This window comes from Pteropus medius, unplaced genomic scaffold, assembly GCF_902729225.1.
Source record: "Pteropus medius unplaced genomic scaffold, Ma_sr-lr_union100, whole genome shotgun sequence".
NCBI classification, from domain to species: Eukaryota; Metazoa; Chordata; class Mammalia; order Chiroptera; family Pteropodidae; genus Pteropus; species Pteropus medius.
Window position 1 is genome coordinate 672301 of NW_024351731.1, and position 15214 is coordinate 687514.

At 46.0% G+C, this 15214-nt stretch overlaps 1 protein-coding gene across 4 annotated transcripts in view; it reads right to left on the bottom strand.

Moving 5' to 3' along the window:
* The window catches only part of ADCY8 (adenylate cyclase 8), a 159254-nt gene that overhangs the window by 61875 nt on the left and 82165 nt on the right, over nucleotides 1-15214 (bottom strand). For 2 of the 4 annotated variants that reach the window (XM_039845878.1, XM_039845879.1), the window contains exon 8: nucleotides 3266-3463. The exons of the other annotated variants lie outside the window; for them this stretch is intronic. In XM_039845878.1, coding sequence (XP_039701812.1) covers nucleotides 3266-3463 — 198 coding nt within the window. The remainder of the gene's footprint in view (nucleotides 1-3265; nucleotides 3464-15214) is intronic. 4 annotated transcript variants of the gene reach the window in all.

Genomic DNA, 15214 nt, shown 5'->3' on the forward strand with positions numbered 1-15214 from the left:
GTGTGTGCGCATGACTTTGAAGTGACATGGCAGGAAGTGAGTGAAACTTTACAGTGTTTTTTCCTGAAACTCCACAGCTAAGTCAGCTCAAAACTGACCCACGTCTTTCAGCTCTCAGAGTTCACAACACGTATCCTGAGACCAGGGATGGGGGGCGAGGCGGTCTCCTCCAACATGCTCCTTAATCTGTGTCCTCATTCATTCAACAGGTGTTTACGCAGCACCAGAGGTACACCTGATTTAAAGCACTGTTGGTCGATGCGCCAATTTTTATAAGCAAATGTGACCTGGAAACGTCTGAATGACATTTCAAAGGAGCTTTTGTGTTCTCCACTCACTAATAAAGCTGGAGAGGCCAAGAGTTTCCTTATTCATATGTCTTTCTATTGTTGAAACAGAGCGAAGCCTTTTCTTCCCTTCAAAATTTCCAAGGGTAAGATCATTATTTCCATTTCCACGTTTCCTTTCAGGAAACATGCTTTTATGGTGCAAACTTGCTTCCAAGAAGCAAGGTGGGGCTGAGGGAAGAGAAAAGGCTTTGGAGTCACAACTACTATACAGATTTCAGCAATTCTAAGACACACAATTTTTTCCTCCCACATTTTAATGTCTCTGAAATCAGACTGTGTCTTAAGGTCGGTCAGTGGAGCCTTAAACCCACGTTCTTCCAGGGAGCTCTGCATTTGCTTCTGCTGGTCACCAGGGGGCAGTGTCAACCAGGGACGACAGGAAATACGAAGTCTGCCTGAGGTTTCTTTTTTAGACCACATTCAGAATATGAACTCAGGCGGCAAATCTACGTGGATTCCATTTTGGAGTGCTTGGACTGCTTTTTTTTCTTTTTTCTTTTTTTTTTTACTCCATCTAACAACGCCAGGGCATAGGAATGTGGCTTTACTCACTCTTTGTCTGCTCCGTGGGTTTTTCTTTTCTGTTCATCCTGATCCTGAGGGTATAAGCCCAGTTTATTGGGGGAAGGTTCCTCCTATACTCTCCACACTGGGTGATTTTTCTTTTTGAGTATGGCATAGAAAACGGACAGTTCTCTAATTCTGGAACCCTGGGGCCTTGAAAGCCCCTGCTCTTACTTTGGCAAGGCTTCAGGGCGGTTTCCTACCTAACCTGCGCCCCACCCCAGAGCCTCTCACCCCACCTGAATTCAAATAGGATTATCTTCTGTGTACAAGGGCCTTCGAGAACAAGTCCCAAGAAGAGCTCCAGGGAGAGGCAATGTGGTGACAGACCAGGCACTGGCTTTGGGGTCACTGTGGGCCTCAGCTGCTGGTTCAGGTTTGGGCAGGCTGCTCGATCATTTCTCTGGATCTCCATTTTATCAAGTATAAAATGTGGCTCATAGTAACATCAGCTTCATACCCTCATTGTTCATCTATTTGTGTGAACAGCTTAGAATAGCGCCTGGTATATGGTAAATCCCCAATGGCTGTGATTTATTTATATCCTCTGCTCAGCAGTAACTCAGTCCCCAGAGAGAGTCTCAGACCAAGAGTCAATGAGGACTGTCTCTGTGACACAGGGGGGCATGAATGTTTTCTGATGCGCCCCATTGTCCTCACCCTGGGGAACCCACACAATGCAGAGCATGTGCTAAATGAAGCAGGGCTGGCCCGCCTGGGAAAATCCCCATGAGTCCGCTCAGGATGCTGCCTTTTGCTTCTCCTAGAAGAACCTCCTCTCCGGTCACAGAAATTAACCTTAGGCACATCGTGTGCCTCCCCTAAGTTTATTCTTGTTCCCAAACCAGATGCCTGCAGACGAGATGTGGACCCTATTAAAGCATATTAGAAATTATGCACAGCTTGCAGGGGTTGGGTTGTTAGTGAAGCAAGTACATCTTTAACCAGAACGAATAAAAGGGTTTTGTAAAACTCCAGACACAGGTATTTACACAGGCTAATTGAGAAGGTTCTTTGCAAGACTACCCTGCTCTTCCAAGCTCCCTCAATGTAGCAACCAGGAAAGAAAATGCATTTAATTTGGACCTTAAGCCCTCAATTATATTAGGAATAAAAAAGTCTTATTTGGCGAAAGGGTGGGAGAGGGGTTGAGTGAGGCGAAATGTTTCTTCTCCTTTTGTTTTGTTAGTGCATAGACATAGTACGTTTTAAATTGTGAACTGCAGGTGAAGATGTGAATTTTGGAGTTTGCAACCTGTGGGGAGTTATCGAAGACATCACTGGGAATGGTGCATGCACAGAGAGGTGTGAATTCCCCAAACCAAGGAAAGCAGACTCTCCCAGGCATCTGAGCAAACTCACACAAAAATTGCTCACTGGAGCTTTGCAGAGTATCAGATCAAACTCCTGAAATTCGCTTACAAATTCCCTGCTGTTCTTCCCAGAGGCTCCGGCAGACACCAAGCACCTCTTGTGCTCAGTCGGGGAAGGTCTGTCCGCTTCCGTCAGTGCAAAGGAGCAGCCCTGTTAGTCAGGGACAACACCCCCTCCCCTCCCCAACGCTTTACAGTTCAGAGCTGGGGTGAGAAAGGTGCATCGGAAAAAGTCATCATCAATATGATGATGGCTGCCATTTTGGGACACTTAGCCTAATCAAGGCATTGCCTGGAGCCTTCTATAAGCACCTGTGAGGGAGGCTGGTCATTATCCTCAGGGTACAGAGAGCAGCTCATGCTCAGACAGGCTGCTCAACTCTTCCAAGTTCACATGGCAAAGAAGTGGCAGAGGTAGAAATTGAACCCCACTCCAAATCCCTGTGCCCCGTCTTCTTTCTACTGTGCTTTCATTACGGGGAGCGGGGGTGGGGGGTGGGGGACAGTAGACAACCGGAAACATGGAAGAATAGGTGTCTACAATCTAAGAAGGAGTGTTTATCACAAATGCTTACGTGAAGCTATTGGGTACCCTCGTGTATTACGTTACAAGGGTCGCAACTGATGAGAATTCACCTAAAAGCAAAGGGAAGTGAGTGTCAAGGCCTCTGGGTCAATAATGTCAAAGTGGAAGGCACACCTCTGCTGTCACAGAGTTTAAGGGCTCCGTGTCCCCTCCGTTACCTTTCCCTTAAAGAGCAAAGCTGAGGCTCTTGATCTAAGTGACATCTCCTTTCATGGCCTTCAGTCTACTCATGATTTGCAAAGAGAAAAAGGAAAGACAGTACCAAACCAAACCAAACAAACAAACAGCAAAACATAGCAACCGAAACGGCAGCCCCTGGGCTGTCTCTCGTCCCACGAACATTTACGACAATTTACTTCAGAAAAAGAGCCACTACGGAGACCCAGCTCTACCTTGTGCTCCAGGCTGGAGTCTTTAAACATCAGTGAGAATGGCTTGATATGCTCTCTTCGCAATTTATCGCCACTCCGCAAGTCGATGGTATGTTCTATTCTCTTGTTAATTTCCTCAGGCCCAGACTGGACATGCAAAGCTTGTGCAAGATGGTTTGGAAGTAGATTTATTGAATTTCTTGTTAGGGCAGCCAGAGTCTAGGGGGAAAGCACATGCAAACACAATAAACCTGCTAGTCCCCTTTGGATTGAAAAGAAATGCAATGTTTTTAGATCAGGTTGCATTGCAAACAGTAATAGCATTCCATGCAGTTGTATTCAGTGAAACCTACAGAAGTTGATAAGTTAGCATTCGGGTTTAGAGAAACACGACCTGGCAAGACAGCACGTGGAGAGGGACACGCCCCCTTCCGCTATGTAGGTGCACTGAATTCCTTTGGCTCGAGTATTTGGAGAGTTGTCAGCTTGGGAATGTTAAGACCGTTTCTCTAACCAGGCACATCTCTGGTATGAGAGAAAGAGAAACAATGCAAATAACAGAAAGTAAAATATATCTGAAAAGCCCACAGAAATGATCATCTCCAACCAAGCAGATTCCACATTTTTGTGTGGTCTTTCCTTTAATGGTGCTGGAGAGACTTGGGGACTTGTGGCTTGCATTTTTTTTTTTTTTTAAGCATTGCTCATGGACAGACAGCCAAATGTGCCAGGCTCTGCTCCTTAAACTTGATAAAGATTATTAGATTTTTATGCTTTACAAATTTTTTCCCCATAGACCATTATATATCTATATTTCCATATAGATATATGTGTTTAATTTCCTTTAGGCAAAAAATGCAAGCGGCTGCAGCCTCTCCCCATTTCACAGGGTTCAACGGCAGGTGTGGAAAGGCATGACCACCGCGGCTGGTCACTGGGTATGGCTACGTGGCTGCGGAAATAGCATTGGCTTATGAAGACACTCCAGGTTTGGCGGGGAAGCCCCTGGCTCCTGGTGATTCAGGGCAGGTGACAAGATCGACTGGCTGGATCTAGCCAAATGCCATGTTCACTCGCGGCTCCAATGTCAAACAACTTCTCTGACAAAAAAGGGGGGAATTGGAGCTGACGGGATAAAGAAACAGGGATGTTCGTCTTCTCCCCCAGGAGGTGTCTTGGGGGGCGGGAGGGGATGTGGCGAACCTGTAGGGGGCAGGGGACCCTCTGCCTCTGTACAACTCACCACGGCTGCTTTTCTCTGCCAGCCTCTCAGCCTGGCGTGCTCAGACTGCAGGCTAGCTGGAGGTAAGGCGATGGAGTCATCCACTGGCGGCCTGTGAGAGCTGGCAGCACCTCGGAGGCCCCCCTGCCCGAACCCTTCATGTCTCCGTGAGCCTCAGTGAGACGGCAGCTCATCCAGAGCCAGGTCAGATCCTCTGACTCGAGAGCCAGAGCTGGTGTCAGGGGCTCTGACCTCACGGAGCCTTCCAGCCCGTTCCGCATGGATTCTTCCTACGGTACTGCTGGACCCTTCATTTTAACCTTCATGGAGATCGTCAGTGTAATCTAGATTTAAGGTCTCTAAAGCATTGCATAGCAGGGCTTCATCACTGGTAGGAATAGCTGAAACCCTCTTCTCCAGCCCCAGGATAAAGGATGGAGTGACACATGCCAACATGAGAAAGTGCACGTCCTTAGAGCCCTAGAGCAGTTAATGTCAGCTCTGAGCACCAAGGAGGCTACCACAGAGAAAAAGATAGTTGTCGGGAGGAGGTACAACAGGATCAGGATGAGAGGTAGGGAGAGGGGCTGGGGTGGAGAGTAGGAAGCCGGGACCAATGTTCCAGAAAATTGAACAGCAGGACCCAGGAGGGGCCAGATGGTTGAGCCCCTGGGATTAAATGCCTTAGAACAGCATCTCAGGAGACAAAGGAGACTGGACTGTGTGCCACTCTCTGCCTCTCCCACTGGCTTCTTGGGTGGAAGTTCTTTCCACATAGTTTGGGAAACGACAAAATTTAGTTTTCTGTCTTGAAGAGGAGGTGGGGAAGATGCTCACACTGCCAGACAAAGGACATACATTCTGGCTTAGAGAGAGATGCAAAGATGCCTCCTGGCAAGTTCTCGAGGCTGGGGTCTGACGGCTGGAGAGAAATCATGCAAATCACTGTGTACACACAGGCTAGGTATTTCTACCTTTGTGATTTTTATTTTCTCACAGTTTTTCTTCTTTGAACTAAATCGAGCCTCTCCAGTCTCCCAGTCCCTCATGCCTTCAGCGGCTCTTGGACCTTTGGGTTTCATGGAAAAGGGGAATTTTGAAAAATATTTTTGGGACTGACGTATATAAATTATGGTAGCAGCAGCAGTTACCACAACTACAGCTCTCTAATATGACCACCATTTCATAAAAAAAAGGGTGTTTTTTTTCCAACAAAAAAATGATATAATCTCAGAACAAAAGATGGGTCCTTTACATTGAATACATTTAATTTAATAAATAACTCATTTCATGAACTTTGTCCTCATTATTCTCATATTGATGGGCACTGGTGAAATGTCACAGGGACTGACATTGATCTGTAGGGGGACCTTTGAGAAACTAGGAATAAAATTTGCTTCCTGGGTGCTTGCACCATCGACCACCACTTTTGTAAGGCAGAGACCAACTAAATCTCCTCTCGGAGTCCCCTCACCCCTCACAAAATGCTCTTGGCTGTCAGTATGGCTGCTTCAAATGAGAGAAAAGTCTGGAAGCATCTCTCTCACTTTCATCATTGCCGCCGGGTTAGCATTCGGATATGGGACGGAGCCTTCATCGACACGCCAGTGATGCTGAGGTGGAGAATTCTTTCCTCGTCCAAGCAATTATTTTTATTCCTTGCAATGACATCCTTAGTATTTTAGGTAGGTAGTGAAATTGTCAGTGATCTGTTTTCTAATCATTTGCTTTGTCAATTACATATGACAATTATATCTCTTGTGTGACTGGCAAGGCAATCTCTCTGGTACCTCATACCTTCGGGACATAAATGCTCAAGGGAAGACCAACATCTACTCAAGAAGTCAGGCGAGTTGGAATCGTTGACCACCCAGAGCACCACTACAAAGCATGGATGGCTTGGGAGTGGCTGTGGTTTGAGGTCATCTGTGAACCCCCTTCCCCTCCATCAGTAACGACCACTAAAATTGGACCACGTGGTCACCTTCACTGGGCTCACGCTGCCAACACCCAAAATCCATAGCTGCCATCTCCACAGTGACTCATTTGTAAGCAGGATAGGGAAACGCTAACATGTCTCATTTGTCTGCCTAGAGTCATCATGGAACGAGCTATTTTGATAGAATAGAGCTTTCTCTTTTTAAGATTTACAGCACCAGTGGGAGCAAGATTGGGATCGTGTTAAGAAATAGTGTAAGCTTTCAAATAAAATTCCAATCATAAATTGACCTCCAAAATGTCGAGACTGTTCTTTCACATGAACAACTTAAGCAATTGGTTAGAGAATAGGAAAAACGAATAAAATGGAAGGAAATGGGAAATGCCAAGAGAATAATTTTATATATTTAATTATATATATAATTCAGTTATTCTCATTATACATAATTATATATATTTGAATATATGTTTCAATGTATAATTGAAATATGTATATATACACACATATATACACAATAATAAATGTGTGCATTTATTTACTGACTCCAGCTGGTGTTTACAGACATCTGGGAAATACCAAAGTGTGTGGCTACGCTGGCCTTTCACATGAGGCTCTTCACAGAAAGACACTGAAACCCAGAGGCTGACCCTAGCAGAGATCCACACCCTCCTTGGGCATTTCAGAGATTATTTCCTCTCTCACAGGTGCTGAAGACAGATCCAAGCCCACATGAGAACCAGAGTTCCATCTAAAGCCAGGTTTCTGAACATAGGGTCTTGCCTGAGAGCCTGGGCGTTCTTGTGAAAATCATCATCCAGGGCTCCGGCGAGGGTGTCCCTTTGTCAAGTGCACAGGGATGGGGTGGGGAGAGTCATGAGCCCTCTTCAGCCCAGCGTGTGGTTTATGACAAGAGCCTTTTCTTTGAGATTGTCATCTCGCTGTGTACACACCGAAAACCTACTTTCCCTATGGTCCTATCCTTTTGTGAGTGGCCGTAACTTTCGGTGTTCCTTAATCAGTTTGCGTCAGCCAATAAATTCTTCTCAGGAAGATTTCATTCAGGCTGAAGGTGCACTCTCTAGAAACATTCAGTTTTGCTGCGTCGAAAGTATTTTTGCGATTCCGAATCACACATTCCAACCTCAAAACACCCTCTGAATCATTCCTGCAGACATTACGAGTCAGCTTGCATAGTTCCTGGGCTGGGGTCTGGGGAAGTCTCCACTCTAGCTCATCACTAGATCCTCCTAATTAACTTTTTCCCCAAAAATGTGTTCCGAGGAACAAAAGAATGAAAGGATGTTTCTTTACAAAATGGTTCTGTGGGCCGTTCAGTTTAGGAAATACGGATCCATTACTCGTTTACTACTGAGTCTCCTTGCTGCTCTCCTTGAGAGCAGGGACTGTGTCTTTTGTTAATTTCTTTGTTCCCAGTGCCTACGCCAGTGCCTGGCACTAAGTGGCTGCTCCGTATGTTTGTCAAATGAAAAAATTTCTTGTATCCTCCTACTGGAGTCTCACATAACACATTCCTGAAATAAAGACACCGACAAGTTCTACAGAACTGAGACTTTTAAACTCTGCATTTTCCAAACTCTATGACCACGAAACCCTCTTTGCCCATATCACCTCTACCTGTTCCCTGCGCACTGTTTGGGAAACAGTGCTCTAAAGTTCTCTCCTGCTTTTGCTCACACCTTCCACCCAGCAGACCTGTTTCTGAATAGGTCCTATTTATCTCCTTCCACGTGGCCACCGTCTAGAGTCCAGAGTTTTCTTCCTCAGGCTATTGGCTTTGATTCCTCCAATTGTTTCACAGGTGACATGGTTTCTATACGTGGCACAGTGCTTTCTAGTTTGTGCCCTGTGTGTACCACTGCATGGAATCAGACCGAATCCAAATGGTATCTGATTTTGTCCTGGAGCCTGGACACCTGCCATCATATGACCTAAATGATATCTCGGTCCATTACATTCTATGCATTGGAACATGGAGGATTTGGCTGCACATCCTGCTGCTGCTTTAAAAACCAATTCAGATGTCACCTCCTCCAGGAAGCCTATCCCGAGCCTGCACTCAACATGGCAGTTACTGTGACGTATGGCAATTGCCTAATGTGCGTTTGTCTGTTCCTCTATGCTCTGGTTTCCTGGAGCGTCAGGAACCATGTTATACCCGTAATGGAATCTCCAGCATCTGGCAAATTTGGTAGGTTCTTAATAAGTGTGGATGAACGGACGGGTGAATGAAGGGTTCCCAGGGCCTGTTTCCATCTCCGTTACTAAAAGCCCCTTTATTTGTCCCCGTTCTCCCCCAAATGGAGGAGAAGATGCTCTAAATTTGAGAAGATGCTGTTTACCAAACTGTATTTATTAAATTAAGTCAAAGTAGTTTATTTTCCCACTATTCGATCAGATGCTCATTTTTGATCAGCAGGAGATAAAAGGCTTTGCCATGATGGCTGAATAGAACTGCAGCCAAGAGCAGGAGCCTTGGAAGGCAGCCTGTTGCTGGTCAATATGATGTTTTACTCGGGGTTCTGGAGTCCGGAGAATGCCTCTCCCATTCCTACTGCCCAGTGCCGGCTGCCAGGGCACCAGAGATCGCTGACAGGACAGCACTAATCCAGGACCCTTTCTGGGACCAGCGCCTAGACTACTGTCAGCTTGAGTGTCCCCAGGAGCCAGCTTAAAGAGGAACGTTGAAGTCATCAGTGAAAGGACTTTATCTTTTAGCTGCTCTGGAATGTGGACATGGAAGTCTTGAGATCTGGCTGTGAATAGTGGTGATGGAGGTCCCAGGTGAGGGCCAGCTTGTGGTCCATGTGGAAAAGACCAGATAGGACGCCAAGGCCGGCAGCCTCAGGGCCTAGCTGTGGGGCCTCTGCCTCCTGTGCCGAGGTGGCCTGTCTTTTCCCAGAGACCGCTCCATCCAGTCTCGGGCTCGCATCCGTACTCAGAAGCAGGCAGGGGCCAGTGGCCTCCTCAGCTGACTCCTGGGCCGCCCTTCCCTTGCCGTCCCCTCGCGCCTACCTTGTGGCTCCGCTCCGAACTTGCGGCCTGCAGGGTTTGGGCCGTGGAGCAGGCAGTGATTTTATATTTCAGTTCTCACCCCACTTCCTGCTCTACCATTGTCGGCAAACGCGAGAAGAAATTGCCAAGAACAAACGCTGCGCACAAACGCGGGTGCATATACTAGAGTGTTTTTCTTCTCTCTACTGTGTTTAAAAACTTCAATCCAGTCCTCAAGAAAAAAAGCCCTTACTCCTTTTTTAAAGTTACTTTTGCGTTCTTTTAAAGAAAGCTCACTTCTTAGGAACTCTCTGAGGTGGTCTAGTCGACAACGGTTTCTATTCAAGGCCTCAGGGAGGACGTCTGCTGTGTTTGAAAGAGGCACATTCATTTTTTCCTCAAACCTAGGGATGGGGAACAGAGATGGATGCTCCCCATTTCCTTGGATGTGAGAGGCAATGCTTTTCTGGTAAGAAAGCTCTAAGTGGCATTTGGGTAAACACTGAGTTGGGGGACCCTTGGGAAGATATCCCCATGGGGCTTCCCAGAACCTGCCATGTACCATTTTTTTTTTCCTTCTTCTAGAATGGGAAGTGCTAGCGAATCGAACCAGGTGTGTTAGAGCAAGGTGTGTTAGGCTGTTGCAACTTTTCCTCGCTGCACTGAGAGATAATGAAATCTCACATTCAAACTGCGTGTCTGATGGTTTCTTAGTTAGGGTTCCGCCTTAGTTTCTATTTTTTTTTGATATTTATGTCACCGCAATTTGCTTCCCAAATAAAGCAGAAGAATGTTTAATGAGATCTTACTGTGGGAGGTCTAAGAGATAGTGCCACGGGAAGAGGTTTAAGTAATTTTCATAAGCTCATAGCTTCAGCTCCAGGAAATGAAATATCAAGGGTCAGAATGTCCACTCTATTTGCTGAAAAAATCGTCCGGACACTTGCAGCCAGTCTGCTGCAGGGTTCCAGGACCCCTCTGCAGCCGGGTGCCCAGGCCCCAGACATAAGCAAACACTGTGGGTCTGGGGCCCAGGTTATCCATATGATCATTGCTTCCCACCTTCAGGCAGAACTGGAAGTTTGCAGATGTCGTCTGGATGTTAATGTGATCAAGAATAAAGGATGTGAGAAATCCTGTGGTTGGCTTGTGACACTTTGTGTCCTGAAATTTCGATGTTTGTGATTAAGAGAATAAAACAGCGATAGGAGAGGCAGCCCTAGGGCTGGCCGATCCCGCGATAAAATAAGCATTTACTAGTTTGCTACTCATTGGATCCCCACGAACTCACTCTTAGCCTTTCGGCTAATACAGATAAACTGGTAGTTAAGACAGTTTATTCATTTTGGGGTTTAGGTCCCAGATCCACTAGGCTCTCCTCCCTGACAATAAATGTCTCTCTCCTTCCTTCTTCAGTTTATCCTACTAGTGGCTCCTGGCTCTGGGCATAGACACACAGGTTTCGGTTCTCTTTGGACGAGGTGTGGGCTAGTGGTCAGCTGTGGCTGAATGGGCTATCCAGGTAATGGAATAGAGCTCTCAGGATGGGGGACTCGGGGCTCACAGATTTTTGTTCCCAAGCTCTGGTCCAAGGACCTCGGAGCCAGGTGAACCCAGAACAAGAGGTGTCTGACACCGATTCTGACCTGCCTGAGAAGCTCGTCTGGTTCTGTTGACCAGTCCTCTATTAGCTGATCCAGGATCCCTTACTTTGATTTTGCCCTTTGAGTTCCCCAGAAAGATGCTAATCTCAGTTTGAGAATGTGATTGAGCCTGAGCCATTACACACTTGGGCCATTTTTAATCAAAAAGGGTTGATAAATTTCTGCAGAACTGGCCAAAACAGAACTTGGCACGTCTGCTGAGATGTGGCCACTTTGAAGTCACATGACTTGAGGCAAGCTGCCAATTGAATTTTTAGCTTTCAAAATAGCACAGCCATAGTAATGCAAGGGACAGATATGCCAGCTCCAGCACTGACATCGTCTCAGGGTCAGGGTGGGATGCGAAGGATGGATGGAGCGAGCCCAGGGGCGGAGGCAGGATTCCTGGTCTGGACCTGACTCATGAGCCGGGAACAGAGAAGCTGACACGTTAATGGTTTGTTTATAGGGCCACCAGACAGGTGGGAATCAAAATACACACAGGACTGAAATGGCTGGTCTGAAATGTCATAGGCTGTGGCTGGAGAGGTGACCACTGTATCCTATTGCCACATGGCTTCTGTTCGATAATCTGAATAATTTCTGCTAAGAAATGAATAAACAAACATATATCAGGACCTAAATTACTTGGTTTTCTGATGAATATCAAAGATGTAGATTTTTCAGAATATGAGTGCCATGGAGGAAATAAAAGTGTGAGTGTGTGTGCACGTGTGTCTGTACACGTTTATATGTGTGTGTTTTCATAACAGATATTTAGAGAAAACCGAGTATAAGAATTACATAAACTTTTGTCTTTTTAAGAATCTGAAGCAACTCTTCATTTAGGATTATAAAATAAGTACAGTAAGTCCTCACTTAACATCACTGATAGGTTTTTGGAACTGCAGCGAAACGACATATAACAAAACCAGGTTTACCATAGACTAATTGATATAAACAAGGCATCTCATCAACACTATAATGAAACGACGGGATTCGAAAACCTGCTTTATTATATCGTGAATTGCTGACAAATTGCTCATGTTCGGTGTTTTATGTCTAAGGCCTGAGGTTTTTTTCAGACTCTTATTACACGATTTGCTCATTAAAGTTCGTTATTGATGCTTTCTTAATTCGGTTCCAATGGACCTACAAATTACCCACCTCCAAGAATCCAGCCTCTCTTACTTATCACCAGTTATAACAGGACTAAATGAAGATCAAGAAGAAATTACTCAAGCTAGAGTCAAACTGCTATGTCTTCAGGACTTTGTGGCCTCTACTCCTTCTCATCCTACCTTTTCTACACAGTCTACTTGTCTCATTGATTTAGCCTTTCTGGGCTGTTATTACCCCCAGTGATCACTTCGTAGTTTATCACTTAGGAGCAGTCCAGTATTAAGTACTCCCAAGACATAGCATCCTGAGTGGGCGCCACCACCTGTGATATACACAGAGCCCTTATCATCTCACAGTGGGAAGAGATCTTCTAGGGCAGCGGTCCCTAACCTTTGTGGCTCCAGGGACCGGTGCTCCTATGAGAATCCAATGCCTGATGAGCTGAGGTGGAGCTGGGGTGGTGATGCTAGTGCTGGGGAGCGGCTGCAAATACAGATGAAGACCTTTTGGAAAGTCTCATGTCCCATCAACACCCGAGAAATTACCACTGTCATTCCTTTTTGACCCTCGGTGAAGTAAAAATAAGTACATACACAAAGAGCTACGATGAGGATGGACAGGCCAACACAAATACCAAGTGTCTGCTCTGGGCTGGAATTAAGGCACCCGAGAGCGATGCCATTCATTTCTTCATGCAGAGAAGCGGCATTGATGGGTCACGACTCACGTGCCCAGCCACTTTAAAGAATGGGAATACAAATTCATTCACGCCACACGCCGTTTGTTTGGAGAGAAAAACCTTCACACACACGAATCGCACCAGGTCAAAACAAAAGGTAGCCTTGGTGGAGAAAAGATGGGAAAATCCTGAGCTGGCCCAATGAAGAAATCTCACGATGAAGAGTCTTAGCTCATTCGTTGGCAAAATTGGTACTACGATTAATAAAGTAAATTGTTCATTTTTCTTTTTCAAATCTAGGGAATAAAGATGTCAGAAAAAAAATCCAGTTTTTACTCTTTCTTTCCCTGTGTATCTTCACATACTTCAAATACCATACATTTACCTTCACGTATTTAAAATGCCATGCGTTCATTGGTTCTAGCTCCTCAGGCCACTATTTTATGACTCCCCAACCAACTAGGCAACTCCTAGGAAAAGGAAGTCCAACTCAATTGCTTAGAACCGTTTCTGCCAGCCACTGGCCTTGGGGAAGCACAGGCGGCATGGTGTACACTTGCCAACTTAAATGTGCATTTCCAGATCTGCAGTCCCACGTGAGTCACGCGTGCATCTCTACCTTATCTCCTCCTCCACAGTCCACCCCTAGAACTGCAGAGAAAGGAAGGATGATTACTCAAAGTTAATGGATCAAACTGTCCACCTAATCCACTCACGCTTCCAGGAAGGCTTCATCCACTTGCTTTTGCAAAGAGTGAAAAACCAGACCCCACTAATGAGTAGCTGGCTGAACTCAGCGGCCATCCTCCCAGTCAGGGCCAAGGATAGCCCGGGGGCATTATTGTCAGAAAAAGCCACGTTACTGGGAGAGAGCAGATTTACTTCAGGAAAATGTCCAAAGCCTTCCGAGTTCTCTACCTCACAAGCCTGCAGGTGTCTCATCTAATGAACATCAAAACTAGCCGTGTTCAAAGGGTTGAAAATAAGCAACCCGTGCGGAAAGATTTGCCTGTGACACCTGCATCCTCAGACTGAATATGGAGAGTCAGGTATCCAGCAGCTCATCCAGGAGCAGTAATCTCCGAAAACACACCCTCTAAGACCAAAACACAGTATTTCAGGCATTCTTAGGGGTCAGAATTTCAGGTCAGAGTTCTCTGTGGGGGAAGGGAAGCCCGTGTTTGATTTTGAGTAGCAGAGACCAGGCCGAGATGGCCTTGCTTCTCCTCTTCACCTGGGGTCTGGTGCCCTCATCCTTGGCCTTAACTCCCTGCTCGTCTGCAGATCCCACCGTAACGGTCACTGCCTTGGGAGGTCTCCCCGCTTCCCCTGCATCCGTTTTCCACACCCTGCTACACTCCCGACAGCAAGTTCACATGGAGCCTGCTGACCTGTTAGGAACACGGCCAGACTATGAGCTCCTTGCCAGCCCGACCTCCCCCTTCATCTCTCTACCCCCGGCGCCCGGCACAGTGCCTGCAAATTATAGTGACTCAATAAGTAGGTGATAAATGAATGACTAAATGAGTGAGGGAACGAATGAACATCCTGGGGGGCCTGACTTGCCCAATCAAATGGTGAAAGTAAAATGAGTCTGAATTTACAGAGTTTTTTTTCTTGTGGGCATTTCTATGCACAAAGCAGGGGCCAGCCACGCAGTGTGCATGGCACCCTGTAGGGGCAGAGGCAGAAGAAGATAAACTAAACCCCAGGGATCAATATTACTCGAAAGCAGAACATAATGATCATGTTGAAAATGATCATCACACGGCCAAGTGTGATGTTTGTAATGACGTTTGGGTGTTTATCTCCGTATAATCAAAGAACTCAGCTCTCCAAAATGCTGAGAGAAACGGTAAATTTCGCTCTCTAGTTAGGTAAGATTTTATCTCAAATATTTTTTTTTAATTTAATTCTTTTTTAAAATAATTTTTTCTGTTTCAATTATAGTTCACGTACAATCTTATATTATACTTTAACTCTTGTCGCTGAATTCGATATTAATGTTTTAAGACAATTCACTAGGATAAAAGTTATGCTATGCTATCCTAAACTGGGAGAATTGTAAACGGCAGGTACCCCACCGCTTCCTGGTGAAGTGTTTGTTCTCTGGGCTTTGGATGGTAGGGTTCTGAAGTGGAAGTAACTCACCAGCATAAGCACAGACTCCCAACACGGGTCTGAGGCTGAGAAGTTGAATGGGGTGATGTCAAAGCTGACAGGAAGTGTCAGGATCATTTAGTTCAGTTCTGCCATTGTACAGATCAGAACGCTGAGGCCTGGGATGCGGAAGTGGTTGCCCAAGGCCTCGAGACAGGAAGTGGAGAAATCAAGGCTATCACTCGATTCCCTT